The sequence below is a fragment of the Chiloscyllium plagiosum genome, chromosome 13 (genome assembly GCF_004010195.1).
Source record: "Chiloscyllium plagiosum isolate BGI_BamShark_2017 chromosome 13, ASM401019v2, whole genome shotgun sequence".
NCBI classification, from domain to species: Eukaryota; Metazoa; Chordata; class Chondrichthyes; order Orectolobiformes; family Hemiscylliidae; genus Chiloscyllium; species Chiloscyllium plagiosum.
In genome coordinates this window covers 36,091,788-36,116,638 of record NC_057722.1, presented here as the reverse complement: position 1 = coordinate 36,116,638, position 24,851 = coordinate 36,091,788, and the positions used below count along the sequence as shown (strand labels likewise).

General features: G+C 38.2%; 1 protein-coding gene across 2 annotated transcripts in view; it reads right to left on the bottom strand.

The window, feature by feature from the left end:
* plch1 (phospholipase C, eta 1) overlaps nt 1–24,851 on the bottom strand; it is a 152,780-nt gene that overhangs the window by 76,037 nt on the left and 51,892 nt on the right. For both annotated transcript variants that reach the window (XM_043702190.1, XM_043702189.1), the window contains exons 3-6: nt 10,730–10,876; nt 8,900–9,143; nt 8,349–8,478; nt 258–428 (exon numbers count right to left, since the gene is read on the bottom strand). In XM_043702190.1, coding sequence (XP_043558125.1) covers nt 258–428; nt 8,349–8,478; nt 8,900–9,143; nt 10,730–10,876 — 692 coding nt within the window. The remainder of the gene's footprint in view (nt 1–257; nt 429–8,348; nt 8,479–8,899; nt 9,144–10,729; nt 10,877–24,851) is intronic.

Here is a 24,851-nt window from a genome sequence, read left to right as displayed (position 1 = left end):
ATTAATTGATTTCTGCATTATCATATTTAATTTTGAAGTTTGGTTTGAAATTTTTATTTCTTGTTGACTGCTGATGTTGCATTTTGATGAGTGCTTTATGGGCACCCGAGACAAAAAGAAACTGTTTAGGTTACCTCCTCCCTTCAATTTTCTCTTTCTTACCATGCTCCTTAGCAGCTTGCTGAATAGCTGGAAGCAGCTCAAAGTTTATGCAGTCTTAAATAAAGTTAAACATACAGAATGCTTAGCCAACTTACCTTTTGTTCCGATTTGAGAAACTGAGATAGTTCTTCCACAGTTAGATAGTCTTTCCTGTCACTGTAAAACTTAACAAGTAGGAAGAGATCCCGTCGCAAAGACATCATCTTATAAAACACAGAGAACTCTTCAAGATTTAATGTGCCCTGATTCTCATCTGTGTCAGCTTCCTATGAAGGAAAGAAAAATAAAATAAAAATCCTCCCATTTTCTAGTGTAGTTAAAAACAGAGACTTCGAGTTATGAGTCAGTACATTTTTTGATTTCCTTTTTCTGAAGACACTTTTGGATATATTTTCATTTTTCCACAATAATCTGAACTGCTTGTTTTCACCCCACTCAACAACTACTTGCAATTATCATGTTAATTAGTCAGTTTCCATGTTATGTTATTGGCTATTTTGATCAACAAGGTGAAACCATAAATTATTAATTTCAGCCAGTTTTCCTTTACATTTCTTTCCCCATCTCCCAAAGTGGAACCGTGCACATCCTCCCTTATTATGCCATGCACAGAAGTAGGACACAAAAATAAATCCATTCTCAATATCTATAATAGACAATTTAAATCTCTAGGACACAAAGCTGGCAATAAAACTGTGATTTTCTTTTGTTTACAGAGTATCCCATGTGAAGGGATTTCTCTTAGAACAGTTGAAATACTTTATAAATAAATTATTTTACTGTAAGTAATCACTTCACAAAAAAAGATGAATCATGTCAATGAATAAAGAATAACATAATCAGGAAAGCTGCCAAAGTCCTACGGACTCTCGGCTGCTCTCTCATTAGTGAGAGATGATGTGTGGTGGATTAAACCAAGAGTTACCACACTTCAGGAAAGGGGAAGGCTGAGAAAAATCCTTTATGGTAACCTCAGCTGATACGGGAATTGAACCCACAATGTTGGCATCCCCTTACAGTGCAAGCCAGCTGTCCAGTTTGCTAACTGTCCAGTTCAAAGAACTTCCAACAGCTGCTGGTGACAAACTATGTACATAATATATACAAAAAAGAAAGCATTGACAAAATACACCATTACTTAAAATAGGTAGTGAAGTGGAAAAGGCTGAATCTTAGATTTCTTTGGCTGAGTGCAAGTTGCATAGAGTCTGATAGGCTGATTGTGCTTTCATGCCAAACTATACAAAACTCACCATCTCAATCATCATTGCTGTTCCAATGATGTGCATAACATCTGATTTCCACCACATTTACCAAGCACCATTCCTGGAATAACTCGCCACTGACCAGAGATCCTGGAATTGACCAGCATTCTGGCGCTGAAGACATCTTTAAAGGCCCATTGTGCAGATAAACAAGCACTGTTTTGTGGGCATGTTACTGGAGCTCCTGCTACACAGAGTGGTGCACAGGCAGGACTTTCTCCTCCCCAGGATCAGTAGTGGAAGTCACAACACCAGGCCAAATTAAAAAACCTAAAAGAACTGTAAGTGCTGGAAATAAGAAACAAAAACAGAAATTGCAAGAAAATCTCAGCAGGTCTGGCAACATCTGTGGAAAAAAATTCAAGTTGATGTTTCAGGTCCAGTGACCATTCTTCAGAACATGCCAGCCTGGACTGAGGTTGTCAGCCAGATTCAAGCAATCTCAACCATTTGGAGGAATGTCCAACACTGTAGGAAGAAAAAAAAATCTATTCTGCTGATGTGAGTGCAACAATCTTCTTTTTGATGCCTGACATTCTGTACCTGCTATTGTACACATCTCCAATCAAGACTCATGCTGAACCAGTCTCATCATTGCCAACATCATCTCTACTTGCCACATCCCAATCTGTGAAACCACTGACACTGCATGGCCTCTGCACAACCTACTCACACATTTGGGACAGCTTCACAAATGCATCAATACTAATAGCTATGCCACCCATTTTCACCTTCTGTAATACCTTCCTCTCATTCCAAGAGGATGACAGTCCACATTACAGCATAAAGAATCAAATCGGATGATGGGTTGCCTGTCATTCATCTCCTTGCTCCTCATGAAGAGAGGATTCTGGGTCTGACCAATCCAAGCAGGGCTCTGGACTGCTATTGCAGGATGCTCTTGACTTACTGTGTCGGATGCCCCTTGACTTGACTGAGACCTGCTGACAGCCACGATAAGCTCTCTGACTTTGTGCCTGTGCTCAACGGCATGACAAAACAGTAATTATATGATCTGGTATCTCTGGTTGAGGGGCTAAAGTGCTAAAAAGACAACACAAGCTAACACAAGAGATGCTGGGAGCAGCCAGTAAGCACAGAGCATGTGAATGTTACGAGAAAGAGCAAAGAGCCTAGAAAGCAGATTCATGCAGTGCAGCCTGAGGTGAAGTATTGAAGTACATAAGTATCCTGGAAGTGCACTGGAGAAGTACCATAAGGGCTCTTAGAGGCTGCCACATATCAGGTGCACATGGTAGTTCCAATCGAACGTGTCCTAGATGTTAGTGCTTAGTGTCCAACATGAAGGCCTTTTGGAGAAAGTGGCATGTTAAAGAACTTGCTCTGTTTTTCACACTGAGCAAGTTTGTATAGCAAGTTTCATTAGATCACAGTCACAACATTCATGTGGTGAGATGGGCTGTTAACAAGGTGTTTAACAAGCAATAATGAGCATCAAATTGCAACTTGCCACTGCTTGCAAGAATCTCACCATGCTGCTTGAGAAAAGCATACACAGTATGGCAAGATGGGCCTCACTGAACAACCCAGCCCAATTCTACCATTCATCTCACCACAGCCCACAACATTCAGAGTTTAATAGGATTCTTCCCATAATTTCTTAAAACTGACAATAAAGTGCTATTTGCCTAATTACAAACAGTTTAAAATAGTGACTGTAATACCAGTAACCCAAAATACTCAATTAGCTTACTGCTGTTTAATCACAATCAGATCTTCACTGTTCAAATGGTAAAACCTAATTCTAGCCATTGCATTAACTGAGCACTGTCGTATGACTTAAAGGTCAAATTTCTAATGCATTTGTGAACAAGGTTTTGCAAAAGCGAATTTATGAGCATAGCTATATCAAAGTCGCTGACAGTACCATTGTGGCAAAGTTGTCTTCTGTGACATTGTGTTAGCTCTTTTTTTTACTTTATTGGGAATCAGCTGTGTAATTCTGTCATATTAATGATGCTATCACTATCTGTGCTCTCTCTGCTTGTCATGCTTCATTAAATGTATAAAGGAATATGAGCAACTGATTCAGTTACTGTATTTGTCTGTGTCCAACATGCTAATTTTCAAAACATCTAAAATGTCCTTGCAATAGAAGAAAATTAATATTTTTTCTCAAACATTGTCTGGCAACATGGTATTGTTATACCTTTGAAAATACAGCCTCTATTGAGGGTAATAAATGCTTAATAAATAATTTAATTGACCCAAGCTACACTCCACTCAAACATGTAAAAAGTATAAAGAATGCCACCTGCGCATGAAGCTTTACAGTTGTCTTTACATGGTCTTAAATAACATGTCATGTTTTGGGGCACTTATCTAGACATTTTTCTCATTGAAAAGATTTGTAAAGGAGTGTTTAAATGCATTTAGCACAACATGCAATAGGCTAAATCGATAATTATGCATCATGATGTTTACCTATAGCTAAATTTTAAGCATTTCTTTTGAATTTTCTCGGTACGACGTACAAGCTTAGATTCCTCCCTCCAGTATGGAAACAGGCCCTTTGGGCCAACCAGTCCACACCGACCCTCCAAAGAGTAACCCACCCAGACCCATGAATGTTGTACCTAACACTATGGGCAATTTAGCACAGCCAATTCACCTGACCTGCACATCTTTAGACTATGGGAGGAAACTGGAGCTCAGCCACACAGACATGGGGAAAATGTGCAAACTCCATACAGACAGTCACTCGAGGCTGGAATCAAACCTGGGTCCCTGGTGCTGTGAGGCAGCAATGCTAACCACTGAGCCACCATGCTGCCCCAAATGCTTTGTAAATGCTTTGTATTCCTTGTGTTGAGTGTTTTCTGGCAAACATATAGTTAAAAAATAGAGTCAGTGAGACATTACACAAGGTTGAACTGAATTAATTTGCCCATTTCTATTCCTTTATATATCTACTTGTTGTGAAATAAAGAAGTGTGATGATATTTTAACCTGCCTCAACTCAGCTGTCTACCTTGCAAAAAAATTGAAAATGCATGCATGCCAAAAATATGAAGTGATTGAAAGTAAAACTCAGTCTGACAATTGGAGAAATTGATTCTGCTTTTATCCTTGAAGAATCATCAAATCATTAAAAGACCCTTAGTGAAAGTGAATTTTAGTTTAATTTTTTTTAAAAAATGCCTTAAGCTTTTTTTTGGTAAATTATTGTCTTGCAGTTGGTCTGATATCACTACACATAATGCCTATTATGTACTGGTTGTTTATAAAAGATTAAACAAACCTTTACATTTATTTAGGTCTTTGCTGATGCTAAAATCATTAAATCAGTATCACAAGATGAAAATGTATTTTTACCTCAGAGACACTTCAGAAAAAAAATCATTGAACCCCTACAGTGTGGAAACAAGCCCTTTGGCCCAACAAATCCACATCGAGCCTCCAAAGAGTATCCCACCCAAATCCATTCCCCAACCCTATTACTCTACATTTACCCCTGACTAATACACCTAAACCACACATCCCTGAACACTATGGGACAATTCACCTAACCTGCACATTTTTGGATTGTGGGAAGAAACCGGAGCGCACAGAGAAAACCCACGCAGACCCGGGGAAAACATACAAACTCCACACAGACAGTTGCCCAAGACTGGGATCGAACTCAGGTCCCTGGAGTTGTGAGGCAGCAATGCTAACCACTGAGACACCGTGCCACTCATTATTTTACATTTCAAATCGATGACTTACATGAGGGGGGCAAAGGCATGGTAGCTGAATTTACAGACGACACAATGATTGGATGGAAAGTGTGTAATGAAGAAGATAGAAGGAAGTTGCAAACAGATATTGATAGGTTGAGTAAGTGACCAAAAATCTGGTAAGTGGAATAAAATTGGGAAAATCTAAAGTTGTTCACTTTGGCAGGAAGAGAAGCAGAGTATTACTGATTGCAGCATTCGAAGGAACTGAGGGATTTGAATAATCTAGTGCTTATGTCACAAAACTTTAGTCTGCAGGTTAGCACTTAATCAAGAAGTTAACCTTTATTACAAGAGGAATTGAATATTCAATAAGGATGTAATCCTTCAGTTACACAGGGATTGGTTAAGACCACATCTCAAATATTGTGTGCAGTTTTGGTTTCCTTATTTAAGGAAGAATGTCATTTCGTTGGAGTCCTAGTTCAGGATTCTCTCAAAGTTAACATGCAGGTTTGTGTGACAGTTAGGAAGGCAAACAAAGTGTGATCATTCATTTCAAGAGGGCTAGAATTAGCAGACACTTAATGCTGAGACTGCATAAAACTCTCTGGTCAGACCACTTTTGGAATAAGTTTTGGGCCCTGTATCTGAAGAAGGATATGCTGACATTGGAGGGAGTCCATAGGAAGTTTATAAGAATGAACCCGAGGTAACAGATTTGTCAAATGAGGATTCTGAGTGAGTGCTCAATGGTGTTCAGAAGATGTTTTTTTGGGGGGGGGGTGTCTAATTGAAATTTACAGAATACTGAAAGGATAGAGTACAGAGAGAGTAGATGTAGAAAAGAAAATAACAGCAATTTCTTTATATGACTATAACTTTTTTTTAAAAGGTATTGAAATAAAGACTTAATTAGGAACATTTCATTGTATGTTATACATGAGCAAAAAGCATTTTATCAAGATTAACTGATAAGGATTAGAGAAAAAAGCTCAATTCATCATTAGTTCCCTGAAATCTCTTTCAAGAATGCTCCTACATACTTAAAACAGTCATAACATTTTTAAAAAATGAAAATAGTCTTTATTTATCACTTGTATTAAATTGCGATACATATGCAAATAACTTTACATTATATGCCTATAGTAAGTCTTCCTCCCACAGGATTTAATCTTTATGTTATATACTGAAACTCCATCTCATTTCTGGAGTGTAGTGAAAACTGATGTAGTCCATTTCAGATATCAGCCTAAACTGTCTGATGATTGATTAAATTCAACCTCCTGGCCTTCAACTATTTGAACTCCTACTGAATTACAGGCACAATTTTGTTCTTTCACTTTATGATGACTAGAGGTTCTGGTGATTTAGATCAAGTTCAGTTTTCAGGGAAAATTACAATCAAATTTTATTCAATGGAAAATGCAATAAGAGATTCTGGAAGCACACTGGCTCACTATGTATTATATACACAGTTTGAATAGAATCTGTGCTTGGCACCAGTTTTAGATTCAAATAACAAGTGGATGCTTTGAATGAACATTAGTCTGTGTGCATGTCTCTTCCACAGCCATAGGCAAAGTAGTTTCTGGCAAATCAAGTTTATGCTCTGATGCTGCAAATTCTGTGACCCATAAGCAGAACCATATTCTAAATAGTTGTGTCAAGTGAATGCAAAAAATGTCCATTCAAGTGTACAACTAAGTACAGAGAAGTGGAACTTAACTGTATTCCAGTAACAAATAAGAGAATGAATTCTTTCTCCACACTCCTTCTACTTGCTTACGTGCCTTACTTTTCTATATATGTAACATCTTTAGCTGATTTGAGTGAATTTGATCATAAGCCAAACTGAAATTTCAATTATTTACAATATATATTGATGACATGGATAATGCAGAAAAGGTGTTCCTCTTGACTAGTGAGTCTAGCCTAAGGAAATGTGAACAAACTTAAAGGCCCAATGGTCTACTTCTGCTCCAATTACATTGGTTTGCATGTTGGATGTTTTTGATTTAATAATAATCTATTGGTCACTGAGGGAACATTTTGAAAGACAAAAGAAATTCCGGACAGATTCTGAGAACTTTGTCAGTATACGTTTGAGGTATTTAGTACATAATGTGACTAGAATAGCAATGCCATTTAGGGCAAATAAACTTTAAAATCATCAATACTGGAGAGAGGACAAATACAGTGTGGTAGACGATCAGTATCAGGGAAAAAATGTTGCTTATTACATATCATGAATGGGACTTCAACATTCCAAAACATGCCAACTGCAAATATCTTCAGCTGGTGATCTAACTACCTGTTTACTTTTGTCTATTTGTTTATAAGCAGTATCATTGACTCTTGAGGCAGGATTTTTTGTTTTGGATCAGGACCCAATATTGGGTCAAGCGGGACCTCTATTCTACATTGTTTAAAACAGTAAAGTGGCAGTGATTTTCTCTGAATTTGCCAATTATAGAACATGCTTTAATTAGGATGGTGTGTGAGCTGTTGAAATTGAAGGGCAAATAGGAGATTCGCTAATTGCAACTTGCCACTGCAGAACACATAAAAGGTGCAATCAACTAATGTTGCTGCCTTTTCAGCAATCTGAATTCACAAATGCTTCCAGACCACCATTTTATATGAGGATCTTATGGCCAGATCGGCAGGGAGGAGTTCAAAGCCTGCCTGTCTGATCCTGGAAAGCTGTCTCTGCAGCTAGCCTGTTCCTGACTCAGCAACCCAAAGACCAACTGGAAAATTCCAGGCAGCCTTTAACAATTGGCTTTATTTGTCCTTTCTCTTGCCCCCTAGTCCTCAATTTGATCTCTAGTAGAATTGCTTGGAAGCCGGACGGTGCCAGTAAATTGGCACATCAATTTACCTGTCTCCACCCTCCATTCTTGCCTTCACATTGGAGTAAAAAATCTGTCTCTGTTTTCCAGATTATATCATGACACTTTGTGCCATTTATCAGTTATAAAATATAGGCTGTTCCTTTGCTTCCATGAGTGAAGTGCCGTCTAATCGCTGCATCTGGAGCTAATTGTGATATGTTTTTGCACATTTTGAATCCTGTGAGAAAAATATGTTTTTGTAAACTCTCTAAACTGGTACAAATACCATATATTAACATCTTCATACAACAAGAAATAAATGCTTAATTTGAAAGGAACAAAGTAAAGGAATTGGAAAGCAAAGCATTTGGTCAGCATTAATCAGTTATGACCAGGCTACTGACCTGGAACATCTGCCTAATTTTTCTGCGAGGTAGATTCACATTTAGTTTATGCATCAATTGATAGATTTCTTCAATGCACAGCAAGCCATCTCCATTCTTGTCAGCTTCTTCAAAGGTCTGCTTCATCCATTTGAAAAAGATATTAAGGGCAAACAAAATACAGTACACAAAGACAGTGCATTAGCTAATGCTGAAAATTATTCCATATACATGTTTGTATGCCTTTCTGCTGTAAAATTAATAAGACCATTGAATTTGGATGTTTGCCTATTCTGTGCAACAATTAAAGGTATTACCTTAGCAATACAAAAAATGCTGGTGGTGAAATTTTCTGTCCGACTGTTAATATAGACTGTCATTATGACATAGATGCAGTGATGAAATGATTACAGTACCTGACTTACAACCTCAAAGCTTTGGATTCAAACCAACCATAGAAAATTGAGAAACTAAATTGTGGATTTATGAACTAGGAAGATGTAAAGCATTCCCTTAATTAGATTAAATAAAACTGCTTCATGGTATGTACTACACAAATACATGAAGGATATTGATCATGGATTCTCTGCCTTTTTGCAAGTGAGTCTTCATCTATGATTCCAGCCATTAAGTATTTTAATCCAGTTATCCAAGTGCGTGCATCCTCACAGTTGGATGTTACCAAGTCCAATGCCACCATGTGATTGCCGTGGTAAACGCTGAAGCAGCAGCTAGGATCAAAGCTCCCATCTGTATACCGATGAAAATTAGTCGACTGGGTCCCTTCTAAAACTTTACAAATGGAATCAATGGTAACTGGAGAAAGAATAAAAAGTTGTAAACCATTTTAATGCACAGGCACTGGTTTTCAGAAATCAACTGCTAACTTATAGGAACATGGGGATCATTCTCAGGAAGGCAGACTGTAATGAGTGGGCTATCACAAGGACCTGGGGCCACAATTGTTCAAAATGATAATTAATGGTTTGGGTACCAGGACAAATTCTAACTTTCTAAATTTGTTGATGACACAAACTAAGCGTGCATGCAAGTTGTGAGGAGGATGCAAGGAGACGTTATGCGTAATTGGATAGGCTAAATGAATGGGAAAGAACATGGCAGATGGAACATACTGTGAATATGTATGAAGTTATCAACTTTGGTGGAAAAAGAGATGAAGAGTTTCTTAAATGGTGAGAGGTTGGCAAGGATTGATGACCAGAGGGGCCTGCGTACTCTTGGTGATAAATCACTAAAAGCTAGCACACAGGTGCAACAAGTTGTAAAGAAGTCAAAAGATCTGCTGGCTTTCATCACAAGGAGATTTGAGCACAGGAATAAACATGCCTTTCCTCAATTGCATGTAGCTTCCACACCTGGAGCATCGTGTGTAGTTTTGGTCTTTATCTAAGAAAGAATATAATTTCCATAGAAGGAGTGCAATGGATGTTCACCAAACTAATCCCCAAGACAATGAGATTGCTTTAAGAGGGGAGATTGAGGAGCATGAGCCTGTATTATGGAGGGTTTTAACTCCGAAGCCATCTTATTTAAATTTAGAAAATTCTTATAGTGCATGACAAGAGAATGTAGACAGGACGTTTCATCTGACTAGTGAGTTTAAAACCTGGCAAGATAGTGGAAAAGTAAGGGAAAAGCCATTTAATACTGGGGAACTTCTTCACTCAGACGGTTATGAATTTCTACCTCAGAGGGCTGTGGAAGCTCAATCATTGAGCATTTTAAAGGCATAAATTGATATTCTTTTCGATATAAAGAGGGAAATGAGATAGCATGGGAAAATGAATGAACAGCCATGGTCTAAGTGAATAATGGAGCAGACTTGATGACTTGTACGACCTACTTGTGTTCCTATGCTCCATATATTAAAATTATATCCAATTTTTTAAAGCTCTTTTATATTTAAACATGGTTGTGGCTTTAAGATGGCTTCATTTGCTTTAAATGCTGGGAATGAGAATATTAGTCTGCTGTTGTAAGGAAGAAAAGCATTAGCTTCTAACAAGTAGCAATTTAATGTTAATGACCAACTAAACTTGGGCTTTATTCAGACAGTACAGAAGTTATGGTCTTTCACAATACATCACTTTTCCTTGCTTTGCATTCTGTCGGTTTTAAAGTTCTTTCAAGAAACGTACTAATCTTTTTTAACAATTAAAGATTATGTTTGTTACAGATTTTTGCAAAGTAAGTTATTTAATTATCTGAACTTTTATTTGGTTGCTTCATGAATTTTGGTGCAAGATTAGCAAATTGCTTGTCTATCGTAACAAACTAGAATCTGTTGCAAACATTCTAAGTGCATAGCATTTAATTCTATATTTACTCAAGAGCCTTAATAAAAGTATTTTAATTGAAAAGCAGAAGCAAAATATTCTTACTTTTTGCCTTTTCGTTTTTCCTTGATGGACGCCATCTAATGCAAGTCCTATGTTCATCCAGGTAGTAAAGGCGAACCAAGCCTTTGCTTCCACTTTTTAGCTTGACCATTTGAGTCCCTGACTGCATTACACTCATGCATCTTTCCACTGGAAAAGAAATCATAAAGATCAACCATAGCCAATTAGTAAAAGTAAACAAAAGCAGGATTAATGCAAAAAGAATTCTTATTAACGTTCTAGGTTATCTCAGAAACTACACAAATGAATCCTTTCAGCATTAAGTAAATAATTCCAAAAACAAAAAAACTTCCAAGAGATTTTCTTTTGTGGAAGCAATTAAGATGGATGAAGAGCTGCATTAACTGTAGTTTGCATAAATTTCATAATGCTTACGAAACACCCAAAGTTGGATTTAATTCAGTCCCTTCAAACATGAATGAATAAAATAAATTACATCAACTTTGCACTGAAATGGAAAACTCGACATACCCTTTGATATGAAAATAAAAAAGTCAGAAGCAAAGATTTTATTCATTGTTGCATTGAAGAGAGACAGGCATACAATAAAGGTCACTTTAATGTAAAGTTTGCATATTCCGGTGCACCCATAAAATCTCAGTACATTCCATATTGAAGATAAAGGAGCCAGAATACATATTGTACAATCACAAACAACTTACAATTTGCAATTAATTTTAGTTCATCAAAAGTAAAAATCAAATCTAATATTGATGTCTGATATGTTACATTTGAGAAATATCAAATTCCTGAATTCAAATTTCTGGAAAGAAATTTTTAAGTTGTACCTGCAATAATCAATTTTAATTACAGAAATACAAAAATATCCAAAGAGCCTAAATAGTGAAGTAAATTTTAAAATCAATATTAGACACCTAATATTATATTTAAAAGTTATACAAAAACACTATCTTATTCTTTAATGTGCATTTGTAAGCAATCACGAAGAAGCTCTCAACAGTTGCAGTAGATATTTTAAATTTTTCAAAGCATTGAATAAATAGATAGATTTTATTCTTAGCATTCCTAATCTACACGCTTCCATTACTAAACAGCTAACAAAAGTTAATGAATACTTTTCAAGCTTATCGCTGTGCCCAATAGAGCAATAATACCAACCTATTTGTTCCAATCTGAATTCCTGTGGGGCAGCAACACTACAGCCCACACTTAACATGCCCGATGCCAAAAGGAAAGACATTCTAGCAGGGAGTCCAGATTTTGCCTAAAATCAATCCATGTTAGACATCCACTGCTTCTACTGCCATACAACAACTGATTTCCTTTATCAAATCAGATGCTGCACAGTCTCTGAACAGCATGACCCACTAATCCACTACAGAGACCTATTCTGGCATTAATCTAATCATGAAATCTTGTTTTGTAATATACAGTAGCCTAAAGCTCCAACATATAAACAGAAAGGTCTTACATGCTTGGAAATGTGTCTCTCTAATATATTGCTGTACATCATGGATTTACAAACATTGTTCACCATCATGAGCCCAAGGAAGCAAACCCCCAAAACCCTAACCAGTCAATCTTTTTGCATTTATGTTTGATTTACTGTTTTTTGTAGTTTGAATTTTAGGTGTTTAGAAAGAGCTTTTCTTAGTACAGATGCTTCTTTAGTTATAGAAACAAAAAAATACATGCTTCTATGTAAACTTTTTATGGTCACAGATTATTCCAAAATGCTTTGTAGTCAATGAAGTACTTTCTGAAGTGGGGCTACTGAGGCAGTGGAGAAAATATGATATTGGTTCAGAATATCAACATAATTTAGGAATGGTAGTTTGAAATACATACGAGTTAAAAGAATGATTGTGATCCAAGATTCCATTGCATTGTAGCCATCTGGCCTATTATGACATATTTTGAAATTAATAAAAATCACAGAAGCTGTTACATTACAGTAATAGAAAACAAAGAACTGTAGATGCTGGCTACCTAAAACCAAATAAGAAATTGATGATGAAACTCAGCTGGTTTTGCAGCATTTGTGGGAAAAAGCAGACTTAACATTTCAAGTCCAGTGACTCAGAACTGTAGAGTCATAGAGATGTACAGCATGGAAACAGATCCTTCAGTCCAACCTGTCCATGCCGACCAGATATCCCAACCCAATCTAGTCCCACCTGCCAGCACCCAGCCCATATCCCTCCAAACCCTTCCTATTCATATACCCATCTAAATGCTTCTTAGATGTTACAATTGTACCAGCCTCCACCACATCCTCTGGCAGCTCATTCCATACACGTACCACCCTCTGCATGAAAACGTTGCCCCGTAGGTCTCTTTTATATCTTTCCCCTTTCATCCTAAACCTATGCCCTCTAGTTCTGGACTCCCCGACCCAAGGGAAAAGACTTTGTCGATTTATCCTATCCATGCCCCTCAATTTTGTAAACCTCTAGAAGGTCACCTCGCAGCCTCCGATGCTCCAGGGAAAACAGCCCCAGCCTGTTCAGCCTCTCCCTATAGCTCAAATCCTCCAACCCTGGCAACATCCTTGTAAACCTTTCCTGAACCCTTTCAAGTTTCACAAGATCTTTCCAATAGGAAGGAGACCAGAATTGCACACAATATTCCAACAGTGGCCTAACCAATGCCCTGTACTCAATACTCTGACCAATATGGACTTCAGTAAGGTGTTCGACAAGATTCCCCATGGGAGACTGATTAGCAAGGTTAGATCTCATGGAATACTGGGAGAACTAGCCATTTGGATATAGAATTGGTTCAAAGGTAGAAGACAGAGGGTGGTGGTGGAGGGTTGTTTTTCGGACTGGAGGCCTGTGACCAGTGGAGTGCCACAAGGATCGGTGCTAGGTCCTCTACTTGTTGTCATTTACATAAATGATTTGGATGCGAGCATAAGAGGTACAGTTAGTAAGTTTGCAGATGACACCAAAATTGGAGGTGGAGTGGACAGTGAAGAGGGTTACCTCAGATTACATTAGGATCTGGACCAGATGGGCCAATGGGCTGAGAAATGGCAGATGCAGTTTAATTCAGATAAATGCGAGGTGCTGCATTTTGGGAAAGCAAATCTTAGCAGGACTTATACACTTGATGGTAAGGTCCTAAGGAGTGTTGCTGAACTGTAGATGAAGATTAGCTAAGTTTCTCCAGCAATTTCTGTTTCTGTTACATTACATGTCTTACAACAAATTCTGAGAATTCTCAAAGTCATTTTTTGTTGACATTTTTGAGGATTCTTTACCATGAAAGACTTCTTTAGGATACATCAAAGATTCCTCAGTATGTACTCAACAAGTGGAACACCATATGAGTCCCATATATGCAATTCCATATCACACACACCCGAATGCCAGCACAACAGAAGTTTGTATTTCTTCAAAAGCATTGGAAAATATCCCAGTGAATTTTACAGCATAATACAGAAAAATTAACACCAAGCCAACAAAAGTGATAATAAAAATGATGACTAAAAGTTTAAGTCAAAGAGGTACAGTCTTAAAAGAAGGTAGAAAATTTTAAGGAAGCAAATATACAGCTTAGATCAAGAAGTCTGAAGACACAGTAAAGTGACAGAATAGGAAGGACACAAGAGTTGTGTAGAAGGAATGTAAATTTCCTGGAGTGTGAGAGGCTGTAGAAAAATGGGGGAGTGAAGTTTTAGAGAGATTTAAACATAAGGATTGGTATTTTAAATGAGGAGTTGCTGGACCAGAAGGATATGTAGGTCAGTGACCACAGGGGTGACAGGGAATTGGGACTTGAGACGGTTTAGAATACAGAAAGCAAAGCTGTGGTTTAACTTCAGTTTATGGAGGATGAAACATTAAATGTTAACCAGCAGAAAGGCAACATCAGGACAGATGAAGGTTGCAGCCCATGTTCCCTCAAAGCTGTATAGTCACACAATTGCACAGAGAATTCATGCACACCACTTGGCTTGCAGACACATTAACTTCTGGTTAATTAGAGGAAATATAGGTTGCAGCAGCAGATTGCCTGAGGCACACGTGGCACTACAGAGGTGACAGTAGATAGTTTTGTAATAAAGGGAATGTAGGCTCTGAAGCTAGGCTCAGTATCCAATACGATGCTGAGGTTGCATTCCATCAGCAATCAGGAATCCAAATTACTGATGCATCTTTTAACATTTAACAGAATCCTGAAGAATTTTATTTTTTGTGACTTAAGTCCCATACTAAATCAAATTTCAACTGCATTAGCCCATACTGTACTGCAAAAGGTATCAAATTCAGATCCAGAATGCATCCTATAATGTTATTCTCAATGGTATTTTGAGCGTTAAAAAGTTATCTGCCTTAAGCATGATTTTTTTACGTTTCTAAATCATTTATTCCACAGCTAGATTACCCTGGTAATATAAATACAGCTAAGAAGAAAACAAGCCAATTTCGTTTTTGAATAGAAAAATTAAATATTCTCCTGGTTTAACAAATTGTATTTCAAACTTAGAACAATGAGAGAAGACTTCTTCCAAGATGATGTGAAAAACTGTAAACATCATTTTACTATCCATAGGGTACAGAGAAATCTTTCTTCATTTGTCTAAAGTACAAATTATCATCTATCAGAGATTAACTTTAGCACTTAAACCCGACTATGATTGGAACAATATACAAGACAAATGATTATTTAGTATTATAGCAGCAATTAACCTAGGACATGAGATGATGAGAGAGAAATCTGGTAACACTCTAAACAGCTGAAACACTACATCAGTCTTTACTGTATTAAATATTTAAATTTTAAATGGTATTCTAGTTACTCAACTTGGCTTGATTATCAGGGAGCACAACATAAATTCACTTGTTTAGACACCTTAGACATCTTAGTGTGCATAGCTTCACTGTTAAAGGGAAAGTTGAAAATGTCAAATAGGAATAATCAACTCCTTCATTTTTTCAAACATCAAGGGTGGAATTGCAACTCCCTGGATTGACATGGGCATTGGCAAGAAGGTTGGGAAATAGAGCGAGAATGAAAATAACGCAAGAATGAAGGATAGAATGGGGCCCATAAAAAAAACAAAGAGGGTAAACCGCAAAGAGCATGGCAGAGGCACTAAATTAATACTTTGCTTCTGTCTTTACTAAATTAGAAGATGGTGACAATGGGCCAGTTGAAAATGTGAGTGTTGAGAAATTATTCAGCGCAGTGATAGATAAAGAAGAGTAGCTAAAAACACTGGCAGCATTCCAGCTAGAGAAATTGCCAGGACAGGATGGGATGCATTCTAGATTGCTGAGAGCAGTAAGGGAGCAAAATGTGGAGCAGTTGACATAAATTTTCCAGGTCTTCCTGAACACAGAATTAATCTTAGGGTTCTGGAGGATTGCAAATGTGATGCTGTTCTTTAAAAAGAGACAAAGGATAACCCATGAAACTAGAGATCTTCAGCTTCACTGAGAGAGCTGATATACTTTAGAGAAAATAAGCTCATACTTGACAGTCAACATGGCTTTGTCAAGGGCAGGTCATGTTAGACAAGTTTAATTGCATTTTTTGACAAGGTGACATGGGCAGTGAATAAGGGTACTGCTGAAGGTATTGTATATTTGGATTTTCAGCAAGTACTTGACACAGTACCACAGGTTCATTAGCAATTTAGAAATGTTTGGGATTGGTGGGTCCTTGGCAGGATGAATTAGAAGTTAGCTAAAAGATAGGAAACAGAGGGTAGATACAGATGGGCATTCCTCGGATGAGAGATGAATTGAAAGTGGTACTCCCCAAGCATTGGTGATGGACCTTGCTTTTTCTTATTTATATAAATGATTTGGAGATGGGTGGTGATTCTAAATCAATAAATGATTCAAAATCTCCCCAAACTCACAGATGATACTAAGCTAGAGAGAATAGTGAATTGTGACATTGAGTGATTTAAGAGAGACAATGACAAATTTGGTCAAATGGGCAGACAACTGGCAGATGAATTTCAATGCAGAGAAATGTGAAGTTATGCTTTTTGGTAGAAGAAACATGGAGAGAGAATACAGGCTCAATGCTAGTAATGAGGGAATACAAGGGAAGAGGGACCTCAGGGTTCAAGTGCATAATTCTCTGTAGATGTTGAAACATTTGCTAAGAAGGCTTACTGGATCCTTAGGTTTACAAATAGAGACATAGCATAAGAGGTACAGTCAGTAAGTTTGCAGATGACACCAAAATTGGATTTGTAGTGGACAGCAAAGAGGGTTACCTCAGATTACAACAGGATCTTGACCAGACGGGCCAATGAGCTGAGAAGTGGCAGATGGAGTTTAATTCAGATAAATGCGAGGTGCTGCATTTTGGGAAAGCAAATTGGTGGGCGGCACGGTGGCACAGTGGTTAGCACTGCTGCCTCACAGCGCCAGAGTCCCGGGTTCAATTCCCGCCTCAGACGACCGACTGTGTGGAGTTTGCACATTCTCCCCGTGTCTGCATGGGTTTCCTCTGGGTGCTCCGGTTTCCTCCCACACTCCAAAAATGTGCAGGTCAGGTGAATTGGCCACGCTAAATTTCCTGTAGTGTTAGGTGCAGGGGTAAATGTAGGGGAATGGGTCTGGGTGGGTGCGCTTCGGCGGGTCGGTGTGGACTTGTTGGGCCGAAGGGCCTGTTTCCACACTGTAAGTAATCTAATCTAAAAAAAAATCTTAGCTGGACTTATACACTTAATGGTAAAGTCTTAGGAAATGTTGCTGAACAAAGAGACCTCGGAGTGCAGGTCATAGCTCCTTGAAAGTGGAGTCACAGGTAGTTAGGATAGTGAAGAAGGTGTTTGGTATGTGTTTTTTTAATGGCCAGAGTATGAGTATAGGAGTTAGGAGGTCATGTTGTGACCGTACAGGACATTGGTTAGACCACTGTTGGAATATTGCATGCAATTCTGGTCTCCTTCTTATCGGAAAGGTCTTGTGAAACTTGAAAGGGTTCAGAAAAGATCTACAAGGATGTTGCCAAGGTTGGAGGATTTGAGCTATAGGGAGAGGCTGAACAGGCTGGGGCTGTTTTCTCTGGAGCGTCGGAGGCTGAGGGGTGACCTTATAGAGGTTAACAAAATTATGAGGGGCATGGATACTGTAAGTAGGCAAAGTCTTTTCCCTGGGGTCGGGGAAAGATATAAAAGAGACCTACGTGGGAACTTTTTCACGCAGAGGGTGGTATGTGTATGGAATGAGCTGCCAGAGGAAGTGGTGGAGGCTGGTACAATTGCAACATTTAAGAGGCATTTGGATGGGTATATGAATAGGAAGGGTTTGGAGGGATATGGGCCAGATGCTGGCAGGTGGGACTAGATTGGGTTGGGCTATCTGGTCGACGTGACCAAAATACCAGGAATGAAGGATTTTAGATACAAGGAAAGATTAGAGAAATTGCTGTTCTCCTTGGAGCAGAGAAGATTAAGAGGTGACCTGATTGAGGTGTTCAAATTTATGAATAATTTTGACAGGGTAAAGAAGGATATTCTGCTTCCACTGGTTAATACGTCAGTAACTAAGAGCACAATTTCAAGACTGTCCACAAGAGAGCTAGGAGTGAGATGAGGAGAATCTTCTTTATTCAGAGAGTTGTTAGGATTTGGAATACATTGCCTCAGAGTGGTGGAGGGGGATTCAAAAGAAAACTGAATTTGTATTTGAAATGATGAATTTAGAAGGCTACAGTGATAGGGCTGGAGAATGGAACTAGCTGGGTCGCTGTTTCCAAACAATGTAGGTAGCCCAACAATGCCATCAGGGAGGGGAATTCTAGGATTTTAAGTCAGAAGAGTTGACAGCAAAGAAATGGAGATATATTTCCAAGTCAGGATGGCAAGTGGTTTGGAGGAGAACTTGCAGATTGTGATGTTCTCATTAATTGACTGATGATGTCCTTCTAGATGGCAGTATTCATGGGTTTGAAAGGTGCTAAGATTCTTTGGCAAATTCCTGCAGTGAATTGTGTCAATCTTACACACTGCTGCTACTGTCGTGTACAGCATGGATGTTTGTGGATCCAGGGCCAATTGAGTGGGCTGCTTTGTCCAGGATGGTGACAAGTTTCATGATTGTTGTTGGAGCTGTACTCATCCAAACAAGTGGGGGTATTCCATCACAGTCCTGACTTGTGTCTTGTAGATGGTGGCATGTTTGGAGAATCAAGAGGTAAGTTACTTGTTGCAGTATTCCTAGCCTCTGAAATGATCTTGCAACCACTGTATTTATATAGAAACTCCAGTTCAGTTTCTTGTCAATGTTAAACCTCACAATTTTGATAGTGAGAGATTCAGTAATGATAGTGCCATTGAATGTCATGGGGAAACTGTTAGATTTTCTGTGACTGGAAATGGTAACCATCTGATATTTGTTACTTGCGAATGTCACTTGCCACTTTTCAGCCTGGATATTATCCAGGTCTTGTTACATTTGGACACAGGCTGTTTCAGTATCTGCGGAGTCTTATGTAGTGCAAAGCATTGTGCAATCATCATCAAACATCTCCACTTCTGACCTTATTATAGAGCGAACATCATTGATAAAGCAGTTGAAGATGATAGGCCTAGGACAGTATCCTGAGGAACCTCTGCATGGATGACCTGAAGCAGAGATGACTGACCTTCACCAATCACAACCATTTTCCTATTTGCTAGATATGACTCCAACTAACAGACAGTTTGCCCTGATACCACTTTACTCCAGTTTTGCTGAGGTTCCTTGATGCAACAGACAGTCAGCTCAAGAATTCAGCTCTTTTATCTGTGCTCGAACCAGACTTAATAAGGTCAGGAGCTCAAGTGCCCTGGCTGAATCCAAACTGGGTGTCACTGAGCAGGTTATTGCTGAGCAGGTGCTGCTTGTTCTTGACACCTTCCATCACTTTACCGATGATCAAGAGTAGAGTGTTGGGACGGTAATTGGCTGGGTTGCATTGTCATACTTTTAATGTACAGCACATAACATACCTGGGCAATTTTCCACATGGTACTGGTCATAACAGTGGACTGCTCCATCTTTCACTCCAGTTTACGGACCTCTGACAAACCCGCCGGTTGCTCCTGCCCTTGTCTGCGCATTTTCACAAAGCAATTATGAGCCAAGACAATGAAATCATCCGGGGCTGAGCAGGTGCCTGGTCTCTGGCAGTGCTCGGAGTGTCAGAAATGTGGGCCATTTCTTCCCAGACCAGGTGGAGAGGGACTGAGTATGACAGTGGTGATGATGTACAAGCAAGAGAGGTGGTGAGGTATTCCAAGTGAGTGAGTTAGAAGCGTAGTTTGGAAGGACAAGGTGGATGAGAGCTGTTGAGTGGACAGTGATAGTTGCAGTCCGTGTGCCTTGGTGAAAGGCATGTGCAGTGCACATTTAGATTAAGTAGTGTAACTGTGAGTGTGCGAGAGAGAAGATGATGACACATAACCTTACAGAGTGCAAAAGATCATTCACCATTTCTTTATACTGCTGTTAGTTAAGTGTTACCTGCAACACAGCAGTAACTCAGGCTGCTATCCTAATCCCAAATGGCTATATCTGGTGGTGTGGTTTCCTTTGGCAATCTTTAGATAAAGCACTGCCCCCTTCTTCCCCAATCTATCCACCAGCACCTCCCAGTCCACGTCAGCAAAGTGGAGTGCCAGCTTCCCTTTCTGCACCATGTCCTTCATGACGACAGTCAGTTATCACATTGAGAAGGCCAGTTTTTGACTTGCAGCATCTGAAATGGTGTCCAGCTGGGATTTCAGAATGCCACCATTGGCATGTATACCAAAAGGTCCCAGCAAGTCAGCATTCTGCCTCTCCTGCTGCACAATTTAATGAAATGGGCTCCACAGAGATCAAATCCATAATTGATGATATAAAGAACAGAATTACTGCTAGCCATGGTGGACCAGGCACCGCGAATCTCACTTGACAAAACACGTTCACCCAAAATGAGAAAATTCAGCCCCAGTTATATTACAATCAATTAATGGATGAAGATGGAAACTGGCACTCAAGCTCAACAAGTATCCTTTAATGATTCCTAGAAGCTGCAGATCACATTTTTATGTTTAGTTTAGACAGGAGACATAAATTAAATTACCAGCCTATGGTTTTGTTTCCAAAACATTTCAGTATTACACATGTACTTCAAATGGAAGAGATTAGATTGTTATAGGATTCCCTACTTACTATCTAATTTCTATCAGAAACTACTAAAGAATGCACAAAATGATAACTACATCAATAGTGCATAATTAAATACATTAATTATAAATACATGCACAACAAGTCCACAATACATACTACACACAAAAGACAAGCAAGTTTCATTGTACTCTTTGGACTGCAGGAAAGTATTTCAATAAACTGGGATACATTTAATGCCCCTATCTCAAGATCACAAAATATATTATTGATTAAACCTGACAAACATGCATCGGGCTACAACACTAGCCACTCAGATGTCACATCAAATTCACTTTACAAATACTTCACACTAAAGCTGCAAACAAGGTTCTATTTTCTCACATAGTATGCACATTTTGCTGCATATTTTATAGTATGTTTTTGCCCTAAAAATATTTCTATCAAAAATATGGCCTGTGGAGTTATTTTCATCCTGCAATTCACTAGCATTTGAATAGTAGCAATCAACCAAATTTGTCGACTCTCAGAGGTACAGCATTGTAAACCCTTTTCACTGTCAGCTTGCAGATAATATATTGACAGCTGTTAAATAGAACTCTAGTCAAATAAAACCCTAATTCAGCAGACAGTCCACCTATAGAAAGATATTATTTGGTGACTAGAACTAGGTTTGTTGCAGCAAAATTACTCTCTCACATATAAAATCATTCCATAATTGTTACCAATATATTAAGTACCATTTAACAGAAAGTTCTTTGTCAAAAAAGTACAAAATATAACCTAATCCATAAAAATTAAATGAAACACAATTTGAAAAGTAAAGCCCTATGCAAATATTGCCAGGGAATGACAATTCTAACTGAGGTTTTATTTTGTGATATACTTACACTTTATGAATTAAACACACTTTAGTATAATACAATTAATTTTTTTAAAAGCTGCATTATTTCAAAAAAACACACTAAATAATTTCAATTATCAGAACAGGATTACTGTCATTTCTTTAAATAATTACCTAGTCTCCTCTCATTCAAAATTAAAAGCCTATCAAACATTACATATTACAAAAGTATAAATTAACCAAAATTACATGGAAGTCAAACATACCCTGTAATATTTAACGATTTGCATTGTAATAGAAATCACAAAAATGTGAAAACAAATCATTTAAATAAATAAAAGATTGAATTTTGGGAGGGAATTTAATTAACAGAATTGACGTACTTACCTCTAGAAATAACACATTTATCGGTAATTTAACATTTTGTGAAAACAGCTCAATTGTTGAAGGTATCTGAATACTGACCACTCACAATCAAATCAAATTTTATATTAAACACGTTAAGGGGATGCTTTTGAAATATTTTGATTTTACAATCTTAAGTGATTTACTATTTAGCATCCTCACTGGTAGTCCTTTATGAATGTAATTAGGTCAGTTTACAAAATTATCCCCACGTGTTGTGGAACCAGCACTTACCTTTATTAGGACTGAGATTCTTGTAAAAATCCAGGTCTGCCATGAGTAATAGATTTCTTACACGTAACTGGATTAGTCATTAGATTTCCTTAATAATTTCATTACAGCCTCCCGATCACAAATCTCAGTGCTCTAAGTTTTATTAATAGACTTCATGCTGTGTATCATTCCGTGCAAAGACTCTAATAAGAGGTTAGAGTCACGATTATGCCATTCACAGAAGAATTTGGAGTGCTGAAATACTCAATGTAAATTCCACAGGATTGTACTTGAAGACAACTTCCCAATAAGCAAAAACCTCAAAACAAAAAAAAAAGGAAAACAATATCATCGGTCAGTGGCTGTTTCCAGTTGCTGCTTCTGGAAGGATGCAGTGGGTGTGACTACAGAGAGAAACATCTATATATGCTGGATGTCAAAATGGGGTCCCAATGATCCACAATGCAAATGCAGGATACTGTAGGTAGATGCTTGGGTGAACAGTTTGATTAAAATTTTGTTATCATTAATTTTGCAATTTAAAGTGAACTCAAAAGGACATTATGCAAATAATATCACATGCAGATGTGCAGTTCCATTAACCTTTGAATTTGGTAAACAAATACCTACTATAACTTCAATAATATTAACAATATAATAATAATAAGTGCGTTCTTCACATCTCATTTTATCCAATATGTAGTCTGGATCCTAAAAAGGTCTTAAACGTTGAAGGGGCTACATTTCCTACAAAAAAGATCAATCAAACAAGCTATCAAATCTGAAATTAGTACTTATATGATGGAATATATTTCCAGCTTTTCTTTAAGTAAATCTTAATTTATTAAATCATTCCTGGTATCCTTTAACATTATTCGAATAAATTGCCAAAGGTGCAAATATCTGACAGTGCCATTGTCATCAGTTGATTGAAAGAAGCTGATCTGGCACAACTTAGAAAGCCAAATTAGAACTAAAAATGTTAACTTTATGGAATAATGGAATTGAGCAGTATGGAATTTTAAAGACATAAAATAACAGAAAATGGGTGGAGACTTGGGTGCAATTAAATTTAAAGTGTCCATCAGCTGAAGCCCAATTAATTTCCTGTGTTACTGGGATCACGTAAAAATAAATGACCAGAGTTGGAATAAAATGTTCTTATCTTGTACAGAATCCTAATATCTATTACATGTATAAAATTGTACATTTTCTATTTTCTCACTCAGGCAGGTATCAGAAATAACATCAATGTTCAGCAGGCTAGGGTTTCAACATACTGATCTGATGCTTCACATTTGTCTGTTGATCTTAATTTAAAATGACACTAACAATTTCATATCAATGATGTGACCATGTCACAATTTAACCATTCATATATGGTAGTATGTAAATTAAAAGGGAGCATAAGTCCTTAATGACAAAGAACATATTTGAGTTTATCAAACTTAACCAGTCACCACCCTAGAAATCCACTCAGTGCATTCAAAAATTAGAGAGCAGTTTTGAACATTATTGAAAAGGGAGATATGTTAATAAAGTTTTTATCTCAAGAAAATGGTAAAAGCAACGAAAAATTATCTGTCCTGGAAATTTTTGATGTCTTTCACTATCATTTGCTTCCATAGCTTTCATTCACTCTAAAAGACAATGTTTCAGGCATTGATGTCAATAGCACTCTCAAAGAGAGTGGGATCTTACAGGGGTCAGAGTGATATGGGCTCTGGTGAGACTTGTGACAGGATTGGACAAGAAGTCTGGCGAGGCCAACCTCGACATCAGGAACAGGGCGGCACAGTGGTTAGCACTGCTGCCTCACAGCGCCAGAGACCCGGGTTCAATTCCCGCCTCAGACGACTGACTGTGTGGAGTTTGCACATTCTCCCCGTGTCTGCGTGGGTTTCCTCCGGGTGCTCCAGTTTCCTCCCACAGTCCAAAGATGTGCAGGTCAGGTGAATTGGCCATGCTAAATTGTCCGTAGTGTTAGGTAAGGGGTAAATGTAGGGGTACAGGTGGTTTGCGCTTCGGCGGGTTGGTGTGGACTTGTTGGGCCGAAGGGCCTGTTTCCACACTGTAAAGTAATCTAATCTAATGAAACATTCCTCTGCTTTTGTTGAATGGTGAGGCAAGTTTCTCGCTGGGCAGTGGCGATTGGCTAATTAAGGCAGATTACAGCTCTTAAACATCATACTCATAATGTAACTCTCCTGATCAATATTCCATAAGACAATAAGATATAGGAGCAGAATCAGGCCACTCAGCCTATCAAATCTTATCATGTCTGATATGTTTCTCAATGCCATTTTCCTGCCTTCTCCCCTAACCTTTGATCCTCTTGTTCAGCTTCCTTTCTTACCAAATGCACCAAACTAGCTTGGCATCAAAAAGTTTGGACATGGAAATCAGAGCATGTATCTGACAATTTCAGCTCACTGCAAGGAGCCTCCATTTGCTCAGCACCAAACACCATGTCGGGGCACAGTCCGTGAATGACATGCACCCACAGTCCACAGAAAATGGTATTTGACATTTTCCAATCCTCCATGACCATCAC